The 23392-nt window shown below is 45.6% G+C and overlaps 1 protein-coding gene across 1 annotated transcript in view; it reads right to left on the reverse strand.

Moving 5' to 3' along the window:
• The window catches only part of LOC8043173 (hemicentin-1), a 55580-nt gene that overhangs the window by 28666 nt on the left and 3522 nt on the right, over nt 1-23392 (reverse strand). Inside the window, exons 3-4 of the mRNA XM_040502037.1 lie at nt 7660-7770; nt 2589-2792 (exon numbers count right to left, since the gene is read on the reverse strand). Coding sequence (XP_040357971.1) covers nt 2589-2792; nt 7660-7770 — 315 coding nt within the window. The remainder of the gene's footprint in view (nt 1-2588; nt 2793-7659; nt 7771-23392) is intronic.

Below are 23392 nucleotides of genomic sequence, written 5' to 3' on the forward strand. Positions count from 1 at the left end.
ATAGGTGATATCGCTCCGTGCTTCCGTGAATTTCTTAACTCACTCCAAGGCCTAAAATATATATCGCAAATGGCAATAAATGTTTCACAAAGACAGTTCGAATTTCCTGCTAATAAAAAATTTGAGTGTTAAATGGAACATGACGGCTTACACTGACTAGGAAACCTGAGAATGGAGTTCCGGCAAGTGGAACACACATCAAATGTCAATCCTCTTTGCCATCGTTAACATTTCTAAAATAACTACGCAACCAGATAAATTTTAATGACTTTTTAACAAAATTATTGGTTACAATTTAAATGGCAATCATTTTGAAAAATAAAATGTTGAAACGAATATCATCGGATTCCAATTAGGATGGCAGAGAACAATTACATAACAATATCTCTTCTATACGTTCAAGTTACAAGATGTTGTGTTATTTTCAGACACTGCCAAACATCCTAAATAAAAACAATTCACGACAATCTTTGCATGCGCTACAATTAAAATTGCAAAATAACGCACCAACATCTCGCATAACATGCTTCCGATTTTGAAACGCTAGATACAAAGTTCGAACACACTTTGTTTTTACCTTCACTATTCAAGTAATTCAAGCGCACATTTCACAGACGTTTCAACGACAAAGTTTCGGTAGTTTTAGATTGTCACAAAAATATTAAATAATATTTTAAAAATGATATGTGCGTCTAACCCTAAATGCGATTTTAACAAGATATCTTGCCACTGCCGCAGCTTAAAAAGATGCAAGCCTGTATGCCAACACTTTTTTTACGCCCATTTCTATACCATTACGGTACGGCCAACAGAAGAGAACAGAACAAACAAATCGACTCATTTGTCGCATAAACTTGGGGCCGCATACATTCGGACAACAAAACAGCCTTTTCTGCCCGCAGCAGCACGCGACATCAAAGGATGCCCTTCACCAGTCAAAGACGAAATATAAAAAAAAGGCGCTCGTTCTACGAACCCGACAACATCGTCCGATCTTTGCATACGCCGTCCGCATGCTCCGCGACCCATAGCGAACCAGCCGAGCCAAACGCGTTTTCAACGACCGACTCCGCGACGTTCAATTCGTACATTACAGTCCTCTACGAAAGCCTGCAACGACTATAGCCAAGCAATGGTCGCTTTTTTGTATAGGACTACTTCAGCGTCGTCTTCCTCAAAGGGGCGCGCGGGCGATCGCTGTTATCCTTTGCTCAAACAACGTGCTACGGCTCTGATCAGGACCCCCCTTCCCGTTTCCATAGAGAACAACGGATGTCGTAGCGTCGTGGTACAGAAATGGTCCAACCCGCCCCCCATCCCGACTTTCGCGACAGTTTTCTGAACGCGAAGGCCATTGTAAAAATGTCGGGTTGGGGCCGTCACAGCAGCGTAGAGAGTATGCTCGCCAGAAAGGAAGCCTTTGTGTCGTCTCTTGAACAATGGTGCTGCGCGCGCGCCTCGCTATGCTACTGCTTCCCGAGTTTAATTGCAATAGCGGAACAGGGATTTGAGCACCCCCCTCCCCCGGTTCGTCCCTCAGAGAAGATCGCTGATTTTCTCTTCGTATTTTCACCGACCGATCGATTCTCATAACGTGTTCAATTTTGAGTTTGTCTTGTTTCCGCGTTGCCGCCCGTTGTGCTTTATTTGCCTCGGTGTAAGCGTTCGCCGATTTACCGCCGCCAATCTGTCGGTGCTCTGATTGGTCTTTTCCTACGCGTTGCTTAGTCTTGATTTGCGTCTGTGAAAACGGTTATTGATTTCTGCCTCCGACCTGTAGCCGGTCTGGTTGAACTAATGGCTCATGAGGGATTGCGAGTGGGAACGCCACTCGCAATTGAGTTGGACGCCAACATGTTTCTGCTCGTGAGAGCTAACACGTGCACGTGAAAACACGGCAAAGTTATCTTCACGCGCTATGATGCACGTCGTTGCACGCGTGAGCAAACACCCGTGGCACCATGCAATTTTTCTTGTAAAGGGCCGTCGAAACAAGACACGTTTCCTGCTGTGCACAGCAAAAAGAAAAAGAAAAAAAACGTGAACGTTGTATTTCTTTTTTTTTAAGCGTGAAAGTTCCAGCGCTTGCGTACGTTTTCTGTGGGGACATCAACCCCGCAAAAACCTCGGCTTTTCCGCCTCCTCACTGTCGTCTACATATATCGTGTTTTCGAAAGGTTAGGAACTGACAACAATAGCGGGGACTTAGCGAACAGCCGGCAGAGCGTGTGGGTCCGGACCTACGTAATGAGAACGCTCCAAGGCTTTATTTGTGATAAAGGCAAAAAATAGCTTCGCCCCCTCCCCCTCTCCGAAAAAAAAAAAAAAGCCACAAAGCGGAGAAAAAACCTCAGCTTCCTGTCTCCAGGAAATGCGGTGCACAGAAGAAAGCCCTTCACAGTGTATATCTTGGCGCCAACTTTTTTTTTTGTGCTGTGTTATTAAGGTTTGATTAATTCTTCATGACTTTCTCGCGTCTGTGTATGCTATTCCTATTATGTCGATGAATCAACAAAAGCCCCGCAACCCACTCTTTTACCTAAACTGCTAAACTACGGTTTGACTAATAGGCCCACGGATCCACTCACAGTACATGTTCACCGTGATGCTCGTGGAGACCGGCTCCGTGACGTTGCTGTTGGCGGCGGTGCACGTGAGCTTGGCCAAGTAGTCCTCGCGGGTCAGCTTGAGCCGGAACAGAGTGGCTCGAGGGTTGCCGTTTGGGGTGCGGCTCAGCACTTGCTGCAGTAATTCAGCGCCTCGCCACCAGGTCACCATGGGTTCAGGTTTTCCTGTACGGAGGGAGAGCGATGGACAAAACAAGGGTTCCAACTCCAACGGTATAGTACTGCGCACCAACGCGTCGATTAAAAACAAGCTCTCGTTTGCCCACACCGAGTGTGGACACTGCGCCTGCGGAGAAACTAGAAACGCACGAAATGGAGCATCTGCGCATTCGTACTACCGGCAGCAGCGCCACCGCAGCGAACAGACGACGGAGGGTTGAGTTCGTGTATACTCTGTTTCCTCAGAAGCCAGAACCATACCCTCCTCTATACTGACAAAGCATGGCAGATCACCACGAGATGCAGCCGCCATAATGGAAAAGATAGAGCGGCAGACAACGGATGAGAGGAGAGCCAGGTGACAGGCGCCCCGCTGCGGCGAGACGCCGAAACACACTTCTCCCGAGCGATGGAATGTCCGCTCGTGCTCCTCATGTTCCTCGCGCTACCGCCTTTTTTTCTCGTCGGGTTTGAAAACAATGTTTCGGGTCCTCGTTGCTGCAAAAGCTATGCGCTCAATGCCAGGTTCCCCGAGAAATGCTCTTTGCTACCACATCTTCGCTCTCCACATCTGCGACTGGGAACTCTATGACTCCGTCATTGAACTGCCAGACTTTGTGAGTATAGGGGAGGCTATGCCAGAACTCAGTGGGCGCTATGACACGGTGGGACCAATAAAGCAGAAACAAAAGTGCCACATCGCTGCTCTTTCCATCTCTCTCTACGCATGTTATCCAACGCCCCCCTAGTAATGATTAGAGCCCGTTCACTATACTTTGTTTAAACTTAAGTCGACCGCAGCCAAGGCTACAATCCGATGAAGACAAGCAGCACCAAAAGTGCACTGTCACAACCAGAGCGACTGAATAAACTATGCTTCAGAGTAACGACAATGCTCTCATCTGCGTGCTTAAAATCATGATTGCCAGTTATCCGAAGCTGTGTCGGAAATAAAAATAACCAGTAAAAAAAAACTTTTGCTTTAAGTTTTTGTTTTCTTCTGACTTTAGTTTCGCGCAGTTTCTGTAGAACAAAATTTGCTACGTCCTTGTTATTTCTGTAGAAATATCCACTCTATGCTTGAAACATTGTGGGAAAAACGTTTTCAGACATGTAACCAACAGGGTTTTCTCTTGAAAATGAGAACTAGCGTGTGTTATGGAACTTTCTAAAAATATTCTTGGTCTTCAGACGTTTCGTGGAGGCCTGACTCATTGAAATTGCGTGTGATGTTTAAGTACTAAAGAATGAACTGTAGAGATTGTTTTTGTCCGCTTGCTCCGTAAGTGCTTCCGTGTCAGTCGAAAGCAAAAAAGGGTTCTTTCGTAATCAATTTTAGATTCCCCGAGTAAAAATAGTTTCCCACGTAAAACTACCCTCTCTACATGCACACAGCGAGTGGTAAGTTTCTTTTCTCAATCTTATAAATCTGCGTTTTCCCGCGGCCCCGCGAATCACTTTCCTCCATAAGTTCGCGTAAGAATAGACAAAGCTCCAATTCCTTAGTTCAAATAAAACAATGCACTCTTACTTTCACTCTGTTTACTGTTTTTATTGGGTTTTTTACAAGAACTATATTGTTGTTGTTATTATTGTTTTTTTTTTGTTTGTTTTTTTCATTTACCGGAGAACTATGTTTTACGAGAAAACCCCAAACTCACTCGTCCACGCAGCCCCAAGCATACGCAGCATCGATTCTACAGAACCGCGCCGTTATATTAACAAGAAAACTGTCTTGACATTTTTCTCCTTATCACAAACATTTTTAACGGTGAAGAGTCGCCAAACTCCGCTCGCTTTCGAGACAAATAGATCTGATCCTGCACAACTAAATCATCAGCTCCCAAAAAAATCAATCCCCCCCCCCCTTTTTTTAAGAAAACTAAAACCTAGACACACATGTCGCCAGTCTAACGCTCCCCTCTCCCCTTCTCCTTTTTACGAAGTTTAAAAAGAGCGCAGCCGTAACCATCTCGAACCGGCGTCTTCGGCAAAAATACCCTCCCCATCCCCACCAGCAGCCACCATCCATTCTTTATGCCCCGAAACCTCCGCCGAAGCGTGACTCGGTCGCCACCAAACACACGCGTTCGCCCTCCAGTCGACGACATGCGCGATACCATGCGCGTCCCGCTAAGCAAGCTCTCTCTCTCGCCCTCGCTCAATCCGCGTCATTTATAATGCAGGCCCCGACCCAGTTGCCCGCACTTTTTTTTTTTTCAGACTCCAAAACGGACTCGGAGCGTCATCGGCGACGATGGCCATCGGTTTCGGAGCAGCGCACAACGTCACTCGCAAGCCGACGACGACGATAGACGTCGACCCTGGGAACGATACAACATCATAGTTTCTACGATCGTTTTGGCTCTTATTCGCTGATCCGAACGTGAGCCCATTTTTGGAGCGGGTTTCGAAGGAGGAGAGGGAGGCGAGGGGGAAAGGCGCCTGCCTTATCTTCTAGGGGTTATTGGGGGGGAGGACCTTTCGGCTCTGGGATCTCTCTACCAACGAAGACAAATGTTCGTCGCGTTTTTACGACTCCCAGGGTGGAAAACGCAATCCGCTGCAGCTGGATTCTCGACGCGACTTCTGGTTGACGGGGTTTTCGAGGAGAGCCAAGTTGTTTATTTACCAAATAAAGTTTTCGAAAAAAAATTACAAACATTAGGGGGGAAAGGGCACGACGAATGGGTTTAACCTCACCAAATGTCGTCACTGGACGCGTCTTTATTATGTGCGTCGGTGGGCATTGAAAAAAAAAAAAAAAGCAAAACAAAAGTCTGAATTTTTTTTTTCTATTTTTTTTTACTGACGTATTGCAGTCAATGCTGGGCTTGCAGTTGATTATGGGTGTTTTTTTTTATATTCTGCCAAAGCTTGACGTACAATTATGCTTTTGAGATGGGCCTTTGATTGCATCGTATGAAATTAAAAAAAAGACTGTCGTAATGTGCAAAACAAAAAGGTAGCATTGAGACTGCCATGGCTAGAGCTCCTAAATAGGCACCCCGTAGGACAGCAAGAGTTACGCGTCTTTTTCCACGTGCCGCCGCTCCGCTATTAGCTGAAATCAATCACGTGACAAAGAAAAACCCAATGCTACGAAGGAAAGGCTCTACTACGGCCGCTCCACAGCTCTGTTAGCAGCTAGCCGCTAACTATGCCACTAGCCAACTGTGCTTATGTTCTTTGCTTTTGCATGAGGCCGTATATCATCCATTCATATTCGGTATATTATCCATGTATCATTAACATAGGCATTTCGACGACGACGAAGACAGATGGTGGTCCACTGCCCGCCTACGTCTTTCGAGATTCCGGCCCATTTGGATACGCTTCTCACCATGCTGCAAGCCAAAAACGTGGACATCAGGCGTGTGACCATCAAAGGCTGACGGAGAACACTTGCGGAGCCATGGGAACGTTAGTATACCACCGCACACGAACTCGACGGGACTAGGCCTATCCACTTGGCCTAGAGGGCTATGTTGCGCTTTTTGCACTCCCAGGAGACTTGGAAGAGGGAAGTGACGTCAACGACACAGCAAACGCAGATTGGATGTTGACAGAAGAAAACGAAATCAACACCCAATCTGCATTTGCTGTGTCGTTGACGTCACTTCCCTCTCCCTAGTCTCCTGGGGGGCTATGTTGCGCTTTTTGCACTCCCAGGAGACTAGGGAGAGGGAAGTGACGTCAACGACTAGAGCAAATGCAGATTGGATGTTGACAGAAGAAAACGAAATCAGCACCCAATCTGCGTTTGCTCTGTCGTTGACGTCACTTCCCTCTCCCTAGTCTCCTGGGAGTGCAAAAAGCGCAACATAGCTCCCCTGGGAGTGCAAAAAGCGCAACATAGCCCCCCTAGTCCGTGAAGAGTGGCTTTCCCGCGTAACTTTGAATTTCAAGATGGATGAACGCGCAACTCTGTCTTCTAGGGGAGCTTATATACAGACCCTCTAGCCATGGCGACACTGCCAAGAAGTGAATACAAAGAAGAAATGCCTCGAGGTACACCTAAGCTTTTCTTATGAGTTGTGAATGCGAAAGCATGCACGTCATTTTTCCGCTCCCTTACTTTATCTGCAGCGTACTTGCGCCGACGGTCAAGCGCGCGCGTTAGCTCTCCTCGGCGCGCTGACCTTGGGCGTGGAGCGATGTAGCCGCTGCCTCGCGGACACGCAGCGCCATGGGGTGGCGGTCGTTGAAACTGAAGCGCAGCGGCCAATGGGAGCCTCGTCGACGCGCGCCAGTCAGTGGGACCGAAACCGAAATCCATTAACTTTACTCCGCTCCTTTGAGATCGGGGAAACTAGGTGCCGATTGGCTACCCTTTTCACGTGGTTTCATAGCTCGGAGCTGGCTTCACTTGGAAAAAGGATTTAAGGTGCCGTTTGGCGCGGTTTCAAAGCTGATGACGTCGGCTCGCTCCATGGGACATTAAAAAAAAAAAGTCCCGGCGTAATTCTGTCGAATACACAGAACCGAACTCCACATGGGAAGTAAACCCCTCTTGTGGAAGTGCTTCACATGTTTCCCTTCATCGCTCCAGCTGACTCGCAGAGGCCGTAGCTTTCACCTCCTTCCACCAGACTGCCGGAACACGGAAGATCGATGCTCATCCATACTAAACCACCACAAACCTCGGTGTGGATTTGAGTATCAAGGAAGTGAAAGTCAGAATGCTGGCGGACGCTTGCTGACGTTACTTTTGAATAAAAAAGTCGCTTTAACTCCATTTTACGCTCAGAACCTATTGTCACGTTTTCTGGTGCCGACGTTCATCGCATTCAAGGGACATTGTAATCCAACCTGGAAATGGCTCAAGTTCGTATCTTTCCGTCCCCACACATTGTGAAAGGCTCTCACTAACCGTCGTAAACGTCACAGGTGAGCGTCAAGTCGTCTCCTTCCAAGTATGGACGAGTCATGTTCTCGATGGCGGTCCCGTTTTCGTCCAGGATCAGGGGCTGCTTCGGAGGCACTGCGCAGAGGCAAAACAAAGGGGTGATCAGGGTGAGAAAGACAGCTGACAGAACTAACCGCCTTCGAACGCATTAAATGGGACTGATTCTATTGGGCAATTTATGTTCCGGCAACCGTAAAGACCCATTCCCACAAGGCAAACGAGAAACTCCACATTGGTCGCCGCGGATTAAACACAGTAATTGGGATAACCACAATAGCCAGTTGTGTATACAGCACACATTTTTCTTTTGCAAAAGAAATACTAACCTAACCTAAAAAATAGTTGTTTTTTTTTATGCGAAGGTATGAACTGGTCCCATGGAGCGAAGCCGGCGTTGTCTGTAACCGTCTGTAGCAGAAAAACGGCACCTAAATTCCCATTCCCAATAAAGCACAAGAAAAAGCACAGCAACGCCGGTGCTTCGTCACGGAAGCCGGCGGGTGCGCTCCAGGTCAAAGCGAACGAGCTTTAGAAATAAAGCACAAAGAAAAGTACAGCAACGCAGATGCTTCCTCTCGGAAGCCGTCGTGAAGCCGGCAGGGTTCGCCGCGCGTGCGCAGTAGGAGAGCGTGATGTCAACGCCGGAGCGTCGTGTGCGAAAGCAAGACGTGGCGCACTGCCCGAGGAAATGCGCTGCGTGTAGGAATGCTTTTGCATTCCTGCACATTAGCGGTCTTTAGTGTGTCTGCCAATTTTTTTTTTGTAAGCTTTTTAGATTTGTTTTAAAAAGCCGTGAAAGCTACATTTGTGCGGTTTGAGCAGGTGCGTTATACGGCTAGGGGGGGCATAGTGTACGAGGCTAATCATAAAGGTCGATGGGCTTATTAAATAAAATGTGTTAATGAACTTTTTATATAGTGAAAATAGACCACACGTGCAGCACTCACGCGAAGGTACCTTTGACAGGCTTCCAATCACTCGTGCTCACTTCACGAGCACCGAGAAACTGAAGCCTGTCAAAGGTACCTTCGCGTGCGTGCTGCACGTGTTTGAGGCTCGTCGGTGTCGGTTGTCTCTGTTTGTCGCTGTAGTGTGACTCGGGCATTAGGGACATGAAGCCAAAGATACAGACGTGTCAACTGTTCCGTCGGTGGGACTGAAGTTCGCGACAAAACTCGGCGAAATACACCGACAAACCGAGTCGGGCGACGCAATTATCTTGTTTTGCTATAGATAAGGCAAATAGCCGCCGAAAAACACCGCGAAAGTAAGGTAATTTCTTTTTCGGCACACACTGCGTGCCAACAACGTGCCGCTCGTCTACTACAGGGTGCCACGTGTTCGTGCAGAACACCTCTGATTGGATACATTCCGAGTTGTTGCATACATATGACAATGCCCCGAAAGGAAATGGGGCTAGCAGACTTGATCTGTGGTTGGAGTACCGTCTGCACCAAAACTGCTTTTCCGGCGTGCTCATCATTCACAAATTCGATTTTCTATGAGTGAATTTAATAAGAGCGGTTAGCCATTTGTGTCCCTTGTGTATTAACGCGGTAACGTTTAGGAGCTCTCCCGGCAGAAAAGCCGGCGTCCGTGACCGCGGGACGAAAAAATCCCGGCATGTCTCTGGTGACGTCAAACATCATCCTCGTGACGTCACACGTGAGGTCGCGTGTGACGTCGACTATTTGGCTGGTAAATTTTCCGCCAAATTTAGCGGGTCGACAGGGCCACGGCGTCACAGTCACGTGTGACGTCACGTGAGACGTGACGCTACCGACTAGCCCACACACACACTTGCACGGCTTTGGAACGAGCGCGGGTTTATATAAAAAGACCTTGCGAACGGTGCCCGATAACGCTATTTCGTCCCACTTTTAAAAAAAAACCTAAAAAAGAAATGTCTTTAACAGTCTGGTAGGGAATCGGGACACGCGTGTCAAAAAAAAAAATTAATTTTACGCGAAAAACAAAATTTGGAGCAATATTGACGGCGCGAGGCGTGATTTATTCGGCCGTCACCTCCTTTTCACTTGTTTTGTCTCTCAGCATTTCGGGCACGTGGAGAAACGGTGGATCGGCTTCGCCTTCACGATCGAGATGGTCATTCCGGAATGACCCGTGACGTCACGGACTTGGCGGGCAGAACTTTAAATAAATCTCGCGCCGTCAATATTGCCCTAAATTTTTTTTGTGCAAAATTTATTTCTTGACACGCGTTTCCCAACCAGATTGTTAAAAAAAAACATTTTTTTTCTTTTTAGAGGTCTTTTTTAGAGGCCCTTTGAAGGGCGCATAAGAAATGTATTTTTGCATTTTTTTAAGGACTCAGCTTTTCAAAGCAGGCTCTATGGCAGTTTTCCAACTGCGTTGTTCTAGCAACGTTGCTTGATGGGCATCTGGATGCCGCCATGTATGTGCTCGTGCGGGCGAGCACGTGCAAGGGCAAGCTTGCCAAAGCTACGTTCACGCGTGCGCTGCACATGCTTGCACGCATGGAGAACCACTGAGCTGCCATGCTTGCAATTGCCGAAAGTGAGGCACACTAACCGAAACATTCGAGTAGTTAGTACGTACGATGTGACGCAGGAATCGAACACATTATCTTCATAATCGTTCATTTCTAACACACATTCAGTCAACCTGTGGGAGGCACACAATCGACTCTAAAGCCCTTCGGTGTCTACAATTTGATCGAGGGATTTATGTGGGTTGAAGCGTCATTCTGACCCCTGGTATCTTTGTCACCATCGAAACTGAAAGTTGTTTAGAAAGAACAGTACAGTGGACATTTCCTCGCCTGCTATAGGAGGTATTCACTGGACGCCATATTTGAGGGCGATGTTTAGAGCGCATGCCCAGAACGAGCTCACATTAATTGCCTGCTAATTGACCGGCTACCTTGATGGTGCTAAATGCACGCTCCAAAAGGACTGGGGAAGCTCGCCGTCAGCACGCGCTCAGCAGCAGCGCACACGGATATGGCCGCCAGTGAATACTCCCTATAGACTTGCGAACGTGACGGAGTCCGATAAAATTCAAGGTCATTACCGCCATCGGTATTGCAAAAATTTAACTTCTTATTAGCCACCAGATGGTACTGAATTTTGGGAATGCTCTATGTCTAAAGCCCTTTCATGGTTCCTGCCGTTCACAGTTACGTGGGTTCCGTATCTGGTATGCGGGACAAAAAAAAAAGGGAAAATACATTTCAACCTGGAATATGCGCGACAATATAGGCGAGGCAAAACGAGAATGTGTGACAATCACGCATCTTTTTGTAAACACCATCCATTGGCGTGGAGAGATCAAAACGTTGTTTTACCGCCTACTAGAAGTGACTACATACAAGATGGCTGCGCCCCTGTAGAAAAAGTGTATATACTTCACCTCACAAAAAATCTGCAGTGCAGACAACGGCATGGGCACGAGCGCCTGACTTTGGAAAGTGCCTCCTATGCACGTGGTCTCGTTCAAACAAAAACATTCTGCTAAACTAGGTTCACGCGGCTCTGCTTCTTACTTTAATGGATACATTTAAAAGAGGGAGCATAGGGGCAGATTATGTAACACTTCACTGCCTGAAGGCAATCAAGGTGAGCGCAGGAGACACCAGACAGCTGAAACAACTGTCTCCAAAAATGTCACCAAATAAGAGCCCAAAACTGGGAAGGTCGAGCGGCCGGATGTGACAGAAGCCCATTTTGGAGCATATCTAAAGAAACACAGAGATTCTTGAAGCAGGCAAGCGAAACTTGAAAAAGAGCCTTATAGAAGCATCAGCAATCTCAAGTAACTTTTTTTCAAACCTCTCTGAACAAGCCTATAATGAACACGAACCTTTTCTTTTTCTGTCCGTCGCCATTGTCACAGGCGAGTGGTCCTAGGCCACACAATTCCGATTTCGCTTAATGGCATTCCATCCCCACCACGTCCCGATCGCCATCTATTTTATTTAGGCGTTTGTCTCAAACCTCTGTACTTCCTGGGAATGTATTTCCTACATTCGACGATTTGGCGTACCTTACAAGTAACCCACCATCTGAAAGTAAAACGTTCTTCTACCGAAAAACGATTTTCTAATCCTTGAAGTTTCCTCGCGTGTACGGCCGCTTAGTTCCCAACTGCCGCACAATACCCAGGCTACACTCTAAAAAAAACCCGTGCGGCTACTTTCCCGCACAACACTCGGAGAGCCAATCACCACAACTTACGGAAGCAGCTCAGCAAATGACGATGCTGAAACATATGTTTAGAACAAAAAACGCAGCCTGAGTTGTGACATTAAGCAATGCAAAACGTCACGCTTGCATTGCTTAATGTCACAACTCAGACTGCGTTTTTTGGTCTAAACATAGGCTTCGGCATCGTCATTCGCTGAGCTGCCTCCGTAAGTCGCGGTGATTGGCTCTCCGAGTGTTGTGCGGGAAAGTATACGCACGGGCGTTTTTTAGAGCGTACCTGTGAAAACACGCATGAAAAGCGACCCTTCCGCAACATCTTAACTGCGAACCACCTCTTGACATACGTCGGCGTCTCGCTCCCCTCTTGCCCCTCTATAAGGAGTATTCACTGGGCGCCATATTTGTGGGTGATGTCTATAGCGCATGCTCTGAACGAGCCTACATTAATAGGCTGCTAAGACCGGCAATCTTGAGGGTGCGGAATGCACGTGACAAAAGAACTGTGGAAGGTCGCCATCAGAAACGCGCTCAGCGGTCGTGCACACAGCCATGGCCGTCAGTGAATAGTTCCTATAGTCCCATACATCCAGAACATCTATACCCGGTTTCGACTTAAGATGGACCGCTGCGGTCACTACGGCCAATCCTAGCCAATGCAGCGCTATAGATATATCGCGTTACTACCCACTCCACGAGCATCCCTGCTCTCCTTCCGAAGCTCACGTGACACTCCCATGGCATATGATTAACTTCGGTGGCTTATAGACGCTTTACACACGCGCCAGAATACAGCCGCCATTGCTGACCTTCTCTTGTTTCACCGAGATACCGAGGCACTGAAATTGGTGTGGACGAGCCTCCACAAAAGCCAATGCTGGGGAGAAAGGTAGAATAAAACCTAAGATTTCAATAACCTAGCCTGCTACCGTAATAATGAAGTGAACTAAGCGTAATAAGGGGAAACAAAAATTAAAGGTCAGTTATGGCGGTGCCCATGCACAGCTGCTGCAAAGCGTCTATAGCGTCTGCCGTGGTTCATCGTAAGGCTACGCAAGGTGAAAGGGGTGGTGGACCAAACATTTCAGTGTCTGTAACATGTGGCGCACGATCTTTCCACGAGCCAGCAGCCGCGGGTGTGCGCGAGTACGAGCAACAAAATTTAAGTCTTAGTCCTCCGTTCACGCTTAAAGTGTGGTTCACATATTTGCAACGGTTGCGTTCGCATGCAACCGAAACGACTATAAGGACCAAAACACCGCAACAATCATCACTAATGGATTACTTCGAGAAGCTACCCCTTGCACTGCTTGCCATGCTGTGTGCTGCGAACACTTGCCCCAGTGACTTGGACATTACGGTTGTTTCATCATCACAGTAGGGCCTGGTGTAAAAAGGCAAGCGGATAACTGGTCTAACAAGCCCGTAGCTTTCACTTGTGGAGATGAAACTCCTGTCTTTCTTCGCCTCTTGCCCAGAGCTCTTACATTTCACTGTTATCTTAAGCGTGAACGGAGGAGCTATGACATCAATTTCGCTGCGTGTGCTCCCGCACACCGGCAGCTCCTGGATCGTGGAAAGGTTGTGCGCCACTTATTATGTACACTCAAATGCTTGGTTAAGTATCCCTTTAAACTGAATATAGTGTACGTAACTCCCCGCGGCAGTTTTGTTCCGCCCGCCGAGCTCATTACGATGGCCACAATGGATAAGTAATTATCACACCATCGCCGCGGCCGCATTACTAGCGGACAAGCGTGGCGTGGTTCCATTGTGGGCAGGGGGCGGCGAGGGGTCGACGTCTACATGGTGCGCAAACCTCTAGTTCCCCCCCCCCCTTTTTTGATCAATAGAAGCTGTTCATTTGGCACTAACTAAACGCGCACGCGCAAGTACCACATGCCCCGCCCCCCTCCCCTTCTCCTAACACAAGCCGCGAGGGTTAATGGTTATTGGGGACACGTTGTATGGTGATCAAAGTGCACTCGTGGGGTAGTTGGCTAAACATTTTGAAACGAACACAGCGCAAATGGATAAGAAAAAGTAGAGGGAGAAGGCAAGAAGAAATTCGTCGTTTGTTGTTCAGGCAGAGGAGGTTTAGTCTGCTATACTCGTTTGCCCCTCAACAAGTCAAAAACGAGTTTTGCGCATTATACATGAGCAGCGCGAAGTAGTTTTTACAAGATTTTGCTGTCGGTGGAATAAGCGTTGCTTGGCGTTTGACACGTGTATGTCTTGATAAGATAACATGTATTTAATCTAAACTGCGCCTAGACGTAACTTAATTCTCCACATAACAGAGAGAAATGTCCAAGTTGATGTTCTTGAGGGCAAATCCGATCATAAAATGATTGTTTGTTTTATCCTTGTTCAAGAAACACTCCGCCATCTTTCTTCAAAATTTACTGTACTGACCTTTAACAGTGCTGATGATGTAAGTGTGTTATCGCACATTTATTCCGAATGTTAGTCCTTTACCTAAGACAAAAGTCAATAAAAAATCATAATCCATGAATCAATCGAGAAATCAATCACACAAAGCGTAAAATTAAAAAAAAAAAGAACTGAAATCGCTAAAAGGTAAGGAAGGCAAAGGGGGCAGACTTGTACTTTCTGAGCTCATAAAATTTTAAAAAATAAAAATAAATCAAGTCAACACTATATATTTTAATGTTTACCCTTCAGTGTTTTTTTGTTTTTTGTTTTTTATTTAAATGCTCTCAAGAAGTTTGGGAACTATGTAAACCGCTAAAATAAATCGTCCTGATTTAGCCTTCGAAGATTTAAGTAGAATAGCAAATGAGCGCAATAATTACTTTCAACCTGTTTTCACAAGAGGTAATGTACGACTTTGCAACCTCGATCCTAAAGCCAACGTCTTGAAGCCCTTGCTCATAAATGAAGAGGGAATTCTCACCTCTTGCTCAACCTTGAAGCGGAGAAAGAAAGCGGTCTTGATAATATACCTAGCAACTTAAAACGGTATGCTGAATGGATGAGTAAATATTTGTGCATAATTTTAGCGAGTCTCTTAACACTTGTCAGGTGCCCATTGAATGGAATAAACGCAAGGTCAGTCTCATATATAAAACGGGCTACAATGCCAATCCTTCCAACTACAGGCCGATTTCCTTCACATGTACTTGCTGCAAACTACTAGGACATATTATACTGAAGCATATAACAATTCTTGAGCACAAGCGCCTTCTCTTTCCTCATCAGCTTTCGACCGCGTCTCACACAGCAAATTAATTATAGTAGAGCTGGACAATTGATCGATTAACCTACTAATAAATCGAATAATGCTTTAATCGCGATTATATGTTTTTTACCGGTGAATCGGTAAATTTTTGACTAACCAAACGAAAGTAAAAGTCGAACGCTTTCATCACGGAAACCCGGACGAGTACACCCGTATGAAGGGCAAACTTTAAGTCAAATTTTTGAATGACATAAACTGAAGGGGTAAGATTTGTAACTCCAGAAAGGTGCAAAAGGTCACACGTGTCCTGGCCACTTCAATGCCATCCGAGTGTCCATTTAGCGCAGCGGAGGCTATTGTAAGGCTGCGGTAAATAGTGTGCATGTTGCGGCTGCTTCGCCGGCGGGTGTGTGTTCTTTTATTATTTGTTTTTGCTCCCGACGCATTCGGCTCGAGTGTTCGGAGCGCATGGCGCATATAGCCTAGTTTACATGAAAGCGACTTCAGCGCATCGACTCCACTCGATCTTCGAACGAAGCCTACGCGGCAACGTTTACATGAATGCGCACCAAGCACGCGAAGGTGGCGTCACGCCGTGTCAAAGCTCGAAGTTATGCAGTTTCGGCACCAGCCGCATCACATTTTCCGGTAATATCGCACGTGGAGGCCTTTCGAGGCGTTCAGTGCCCGCTGTCTTCGGTGCTGTGGTAGAAGTTTCGAGACAGAAGAAACATCAAAACCCAAGCGTTTGCGGCTCCAGGCCGGGCCGCCGGGTCACTCTGGACCAGAGGCGACGTGTGTGCGCATGCTTTGAGGAAGCCTCCGCGCTTCGCCGCGCCAGACCTCGCCGATCGCGACCGGACCAACCGGACCCCGAGTCCGAAAGGCTCCTGCGCAGCCAGGAACGGCATCGAGGTAGGAGCTCCTCGTTCTGCGCTATCATGTGCTCTACAGTGCTCGGAGCTCTCGGTATCGTTCGTGCTTGCGCCGAAGCCTTTGGGACCCCTTCGGACGCGCAAGTCGTACTTCGCAAGGCTTGGACGGGGGCCGCCCTCACCGAGCAGCTCCGCTATATTCCGCTTACTTATGATGGCAATGAAAGCTCACCTTTGTTCTCGGGAAAAAATTGCGGACGACCACACGGGACCGCTCTCCGCGCCGCCGACGAGGTTGGCAACCGCCATGTCCTCGGCTGTTCACTAGCTCCCGCAGCAAGTGCCTTGCCATATTCCTCCCCGTTTCAAAACGCGATGCGACCTCCGTTTACATGGACTGAATGAATGCGCACTCGCCACCTCGATCCACCTCTGTCTAGCGACTTGAATACGATGCGCTTTCTTTGCGCATTATGCCGTTTACATGACCGCATTGAATACTACAACTGGATTCGATGGGAATAAGTCGCATTCATGTAAACGCGGCTTATGATGTGGCTGCCGCGCCGGCGGGGGTGTGCTCTTTTATTATTTGTTTTTGCTCCCGACGCCGCCGGCCTGAGTCTTCGGAGCGCGCGTGTTACCCGATCCGGGCAGTCGGCGCCCAGGCGCCAGCCAGGCGGCGAACAATGCACGGGCCGATTAGACAAGGAATTTGGTTCTGGCGGTTGGAGAACTGACGGGGTGTTGTATTTGCTGTCGGACATTTATTGGACAGGTGTATACCACGTGATCTTTTTCGGGTTTAAAATATTGGTCGGTCCTGGCCAGAGGGAGAGAAGGACCTTTCCTACAGAGCCCGTGTCGGGCGAGAGAAGGACGATTTTGGCGTATGAGCTGGGCGCGCACGCAGACTTGGAGGCGCGCAGCAATGATGCCGGGTCCCTGACTTTCTGTAACGAACGTACAGAGTCAGTAATTATTCGGACTAATAAACACCTGGAAAACGTCAGTCATCTAATGGCTCCTGGATTCAGCTTCACCAACAGGAGACGCCGAGGACCATCGTCATCAGAGAAGTACTAAGAACCAAAAAGAAACTTTTACTGCTATTGTAAACAACCAGAGGATGTCGCTCTTGCCGGAGAATGTCTACGAACTCCTTCGTCTCATGCAGCCGAAGTAAAAATTTGTGAGTCTCTTTCAACTATTCTTAACTACAGGTTGATTCATAATCCAAGTTCTATATTGTGCTGCTTTCACGTATTCAGCAAAGGCAAACGAAAAATATGATTCCAAACTTGTTTTAATATTATACATAGAAATGAGCGAGACCGATTGTTCGATTAATTAATCGATTAAAGGGTGACGATTAATCGGGTTAAAACTTTCAATTGACGCCCACCCCTATTACTTACTAAACTAAAACTACCTGTCTACATCTTGTAGACCCTGCGAGGGGGAACAATAAAAAAACGAACGTTTTTTTATTCTTCCCAATCTCAGGGTCTACAAGATGTCGATTTATTACCAGCTCACCTGCAGTTAATCACTGCTTACAATTCTAACTACTCGTTCTTAATTCGTCCTATATGAGCAAGAGGAATCAAAGACCGTCATAGTTATTTCCAGTGTCCCACAGGGCTCGATCCTGGCCCCAGTTTTCTTCCTTCTCTCCATAAATGATATAACTTACAACATACCTCTTAATATTCGTCTGTTCGCCGACGACTGTAAAATATACCGAAAAATAAACTCATTTGATAATCGTAGAGTTTTAAATAACGCACTTCCACTGGTAAATGACTGGTGCTCTGACTGCCGAATGACTCTGTAAGTTAACAATTTTTTTGCGTGTCAGTAACAAAGAAAAAATTCGATTTCTCAATTTATGTACGGCCTAAGTAAATTAACACTTTCACGGGTTGATCAACGTAAATATTTGGGTCTAATAATCACCTCAGACTAACGTTGGAATTGTCATGTCGCTTATGTAACAGCACGAGCCTTCAAAAGACTCATGTACTTGAAACGATTACTTAAACTGGCCACGACAGCCACAAGCTTACTGACTTACACTAGTCTAGTTAGGCCCACACTAGAATACGCTAATATTGTTTGGTTCGTTCCCTCACACAAAAGCCAACATATCTAAACTGGAGAAAATGGAACGTAGGTAAATAAGGTTTATATGCAATAAATTCAGGCGCGCGGACTCACCAAATTAACTTCTTGGAAAAACATATATTTTAATTTTAGCTAGCAGAGCTAAACAGCTTAGGCTAACATCCTTGTACTGGCTTCTTCAAAATGCTTCAAAATGGATAAATCCGAGTATGTTTCGCATCCTAATACTAGAGGAACGAGGCAATTGATGGTATCATTAATAGGTGTGTTAACAATCTAGTGCATGGGTCGAAACATGAACTGAATGAAACCAAGAAAAAGGAGAATGCGATCGGACTAATATTGTTTGAAAATGTTTTTCAATTTGTCGTTTTAACCAGCCATTATTTTTCGAAGGAATTGAAAGAAATACCCGACAGGATAAAAACAATCCGGCACACAGAAACCTATGCAATTCCAAAAAATATATCCAGAATACGAAAAAAAAAAGAAACTATTATGTTCGTGCAATATTTAATAGCTTGCCTAAAGACATCTTAAGCCTGTCATCTAAGAGGCAGACGTATAAAAAAAAAATGAAAGAGTGATGTTTTCTGTCGAACTGAAATGCTGAACAATGAGGTATTGCGTAAGAGCTGAGCTTTTTTCTACCGAGTTTATCTCGTTATATACTTGTGGATTCTTGCCATTATATGTTTAAATGTGCAATGTTCCTTTTGTAACCATTGAGTGATTGTTATTGTCGAATAGGGTGTTACTTAACAAATGAATTTTCTACTTGGGCGCGAATTTCGTTGTTGACTGTGTTCTTTTGAATATTTCTTTCATGTTTTACTTATATTTAACCGTCATTTGTATATACATGATGAAAATGACTGTACTGCCATGTCCCGCATAAAACCGTACATACGCTTAAACGGGAAGGATTGTATGAGAGCTTTTTCTGTAATAAAATACATTTATCTCATCTTATCTTACCGTAAACACAGTACCAGCTTGTCTAAATATTCCTTTAAAAACGACTGTTTTCGGTACTCTTTTTTTCTCTTAGTCATCAGAGAATAAAACTAACTTAATCATTCCATCACTAGCAGCGCAAAAAAAAAAAAAAAAAAGCCACAGGGTCTCTTATATTATCCCGAAGACGACTTGAAACCGAAAGTTCAAGCGCCGATGCATTGAAGACAAACACCCATGATTTACTTAATTCACTTTGATTCCTCTTAATTCGCTTTGCCATCTTTCTTATTTTGATTGCCTCTGATTCGCCTGAGTGGTCACGTAAACGTGACAGCGAACCTCCGAAGACAGCGCGCTCTCTGAAGACGGACGTTTGAAGCACTTTTAGTGTGTTTTCGTCGTTTTCATGTCGTCGACGATTCAAGGGCTTTCAAGGTCGACTGAACGATGAGACATACAAAGCCTTCGCCCTAACAACCCAATTCCCAGCACATCCAAATCCTTTGTCACACAGAGATGAGTGGTGCAAGATTGCATTCTTTTTTTTTTTAATTTTATAACCAGCACTGGCCTGCTGTGTATTTTTTTGTATGTTTGTTATAGAGATCAATTCTGATTTGTTCCTTTTTAGACACCCTTCAATAACATTTATGAGTATGTTCTGACTTTCAAGTGTCAATTATGATTCATGCAAGTTTCTCGTATTGTCTGACCTTTTTTTGTAAGGTCCCTCTTGATACTGGCAATATTTTCAAATAAATAAATAAATAAACAATAAAATCAATAATTCTTCGTCACGAGCCGGCCTTTCTTTACCACGGTTCTTGAGGTGAAAACCAGTAGAGTAGGGCGACATTGTTACACCCTGTAGATGAGAAATTTAGCCAGTGGGGTGCAACCGCTAGCCCGGGCTCTTTAACGTGCATCACGCAGTAGTGGTGATACACGACCGCACGCCGGTACGATGCTCATCCAGATCGAAACGGGCAGGGGTGCGGCTCGAACCCAGGATCCCTGTGGTTCTGCACAGCGGGCTTCCGTCCCACGCGTCATCCGGCCACCGATCCCCCAAGGAGAAGAAATGCCGAGCGCTGACTTAACAAAAGACGTTTGATGTATACAAGAAGTATAAAGAGAAAGCTACTTCTCTTCCTTCTCCGTGTCCATTAAATGCGCATTATGTCCAGTGCTCGTCACACTTCTAGGAAAGTCGTGCTTGTTCATCGGCTGCGCTTGTTCCAGCGGGACCCGGCCTAAACCATGCATTGAAAGAGCAATGCCGTAGTAGGGAGCGACCATTTTTTCCCAAAGGCTGCTTCACACACTTATGACGGCTGACGACCGAGTGCGATAAGACCTCTTGGGATCTCTTGCGACGAGAAAACATACTGGCGCAATCTATAGGGCGCCGTAAAACAGTTAAAATCTCCGCGCTTCCTTTCCTTTCTTTTCTCGCATAAATTTTTTTCTTGGCATCAAAAAGCTTGTTGACAGAGCAGCACGCTCTTAAAATAACTTAACGAACACTCGTCCGCGATGCATCTAACATATGAATGACCCCAATAGCACACAATTGTGTCGGCAAAAATACGTTTTCTTTTCTTTTTTTTTTTTTTTGGGGGGGGGGGGGGGGAGGGGGGAGTGTAGGGTATTAAAAAGCGCGAAGAAGCCAAAGTAGCCAAACTTGACCTTCATTGTGCTTTGGACGGAGTCTGGGTATTTAGTTTGCCAAGCAATTGCCAAAGCTTCAGTGTTGCTCGTTTGATTGTCATCTGGCATCTTTTGAGCCTAAGTCGCCAAATAAGTGCCAGAGTTAAGATAACTTCGGCCTAAACTGCCAAACAAGTGCAGGATTTAGGCTTACTTGTAGGTTCTTCGACTCATACGTGGGATCTCTGGCTCAAGTCATGCACTTTAACAATCATGAGGATGAGCCAAAAAAACAAAGTCATAGAAACGCCAATCAAAAACACTGGCACTGTTTCCTTTGAGCACAACCGTTTTGTTTATTTATTTTATTTCGAATTACTAGCTGCAACCTTATACGAGGTCATAGCAGGGGTGGATCACAAAACAATATCGCCCTCAATGCAAAGGCAAGGTCCATAGAGACTTCTGCACATATAACACATACAACGGCATAAGAGCGCTATTTCAACAGCATTACTACCCTTAAAAGTGAATACACACAGCACAACATAAACATCGAACATATTTCACAATACGCTGTTAATATCGCAAATAAAGTTTCCTAGTCCAAGCTCTCTTACACTACCCGGTGGTTTATTCAAAATTTCAATACAGTTGAAAAAAAATAATACTTACCTAAAACAGTCCAGAGAATAGAAGCATATAGGACAATGTTGAATGAGACAAGGCCCAAGTTGGGCCACTAGGACTACCAAGCTTCAGTCAAGTAGGGCGTTTCTCTGTCGTGCTACCTGGGATTAAGCCTTCTTTAAATAAAGCCTAGAAATCATGCCTACATGGTGCCTGAAACCCGACTCTGACTAGTGTTTTTGCAGCACCTTACGTACTTCGTTTATGCAGTTTTCGTCTGGTGCTGTCACGACTGGAAAATGCTGTAGCTTGCTGCTGTCCTCGCGGTGGTACAGCAGCAGATGCCGATAGGACATTCGATAATCAAGTTTTCAAGCGTGTCATCATCCTTTGAACACGCTCGGTGAGTCAAGTTCTTGGAGCCTATCCCCGATCGTTTTTGTCCTCACATTCTAATCTCAAACAGTAGCAAAAAAAAAATAAATAAATAAAAAATCTCTCCTAGAATCGCATGCGTGTTGACTGTTATTTCCATGGTTTAAAGTGACTTGGACTTAAATTAATTTGCCTTTTGCTTTTGCTACTACTTTAATTATTTTCATAAACATATTTCTTAATGAGCGTGTTCCAATTTGATTTTTGTATTTTTTATCAACATTGATCATGTACGAATCGCTATAAATCTTTGCACCCGCCTCATTCATTATCCGCAATCGATCATCAAACTTTATTTTACTAGCACCTCCATGGAGTTTGTATAATAGCTACACCATCTACCTTGATACTCCCCCACTCTGTGACTTACTTTGCACAAAATCGCGGGGCAGATGGCAACCGACCCTACACTGCTTTATTTCTAATATCAGGTGAACTTCACGTTTAATAATTGGTAGCTGTATTTCAAAACGCTTGGCCTCCATCGAACTTTCTCTTACCACTTAACACAGACAAAGCCAAACTTTGTCACAGCTCATTCCTATCATCTTCACCAGTTTCATGATCTTTTTCCTCATTTATTGAGGTACTTAATACCTTCATTTAAATACGCGTACACACAGGTACACTACGATACAGTACAATCTGTTTTATTTCTCCGCAAATTGATGAAGGTGGGACTTGTACTCATTAACCCAGTCAGCTTGTTCCATAAAATGATGGAGGCAAACAAAATTCTGCCTAAACGCCGGTCTAATCCTCATAGGTAAAAAAATGAGTCGCATAGGCGTCAAATGGTGGACTTGTCTAAAACGCCAGTTTTTGTCCAGTGGTTCGTTTGCATTTCTTTCTAGCGCCTATAAGCAGGCTGAATTTTGTCAGTGTGATTGTCTTTTATGACAGCTGACCATAACGTTTCTACTTGTAGCGGATTGATACCCCAATCGCAACAAAAATACATTTTCATCTGTCGGCAAAACAAAAATAGCTATTTGAAGATACCAAAAATCTTTCGCATAAAAAGTATTCAAAAACATATTTAACTATGGGCCCTTTCAATAGGGAAGAGCCAATTATCTTCAGGCTTTTTTTCAGCTTTGTGTGACGGGTGTTTGAAGTTTGCCGCTGTATTCTCGGTAAAAACACTCAGACGCTTTTTTCTTTCTTTCTTTTGAACGGGAGCTTATTGCATGGAAATAAACTCGATCGAAAACATTTATATTCGAGACGTCTTTACAACAAAAAGCTTAATATTGCCGCTGCGCTACCGATACTTGCCTTTTACGGTGGTAGCAAGTTGATTAATGATTGACTGATTGATTGAAAACATGTATTTTTCATCAAAAATGAGGATCCTCGTTTACGGGCTGTGTGCCCTGAGACGAGGGGATGGGGGTTTGTGCGGTTCTATTGTGGGGTGGATGACTCTGGTGCTATCAGAGAAATGAATGAATCCCCGGCTTTCTGATGAACTCCAGCACAGAATCCAGGACAGCGCTTCGGTCTTGTTCTTCGCCTCTTGGGTGAGCCCAGGCTTCTGCTGTCGTCGGTTTGTCTTGGGCTTGCAGATTCATCCCGCGCCGTATTCCGGTGTTCTTTGATGCCACTGGACGCCTTTAGCAAGTGGCTTAGGG

The sequence above is a fragment of the Ixodes scapularis genome, unplaced genomic scaffold, assembly GCF_016920785.2.
Source record: "Ixodes scapularis isolate PalLabHiFi unplaced genomic scaffold, ASM1692078v2 PGA_scaffold11__112_contigs__length_91849675, whole genome shotgun sequence".
NCBI classification, from domain to species: Eukaryota; Metazoa; Arthropoda; class Arachnida; order Ixodida; family Ixodidae; genus Ixodes; species Ixodes scapularis.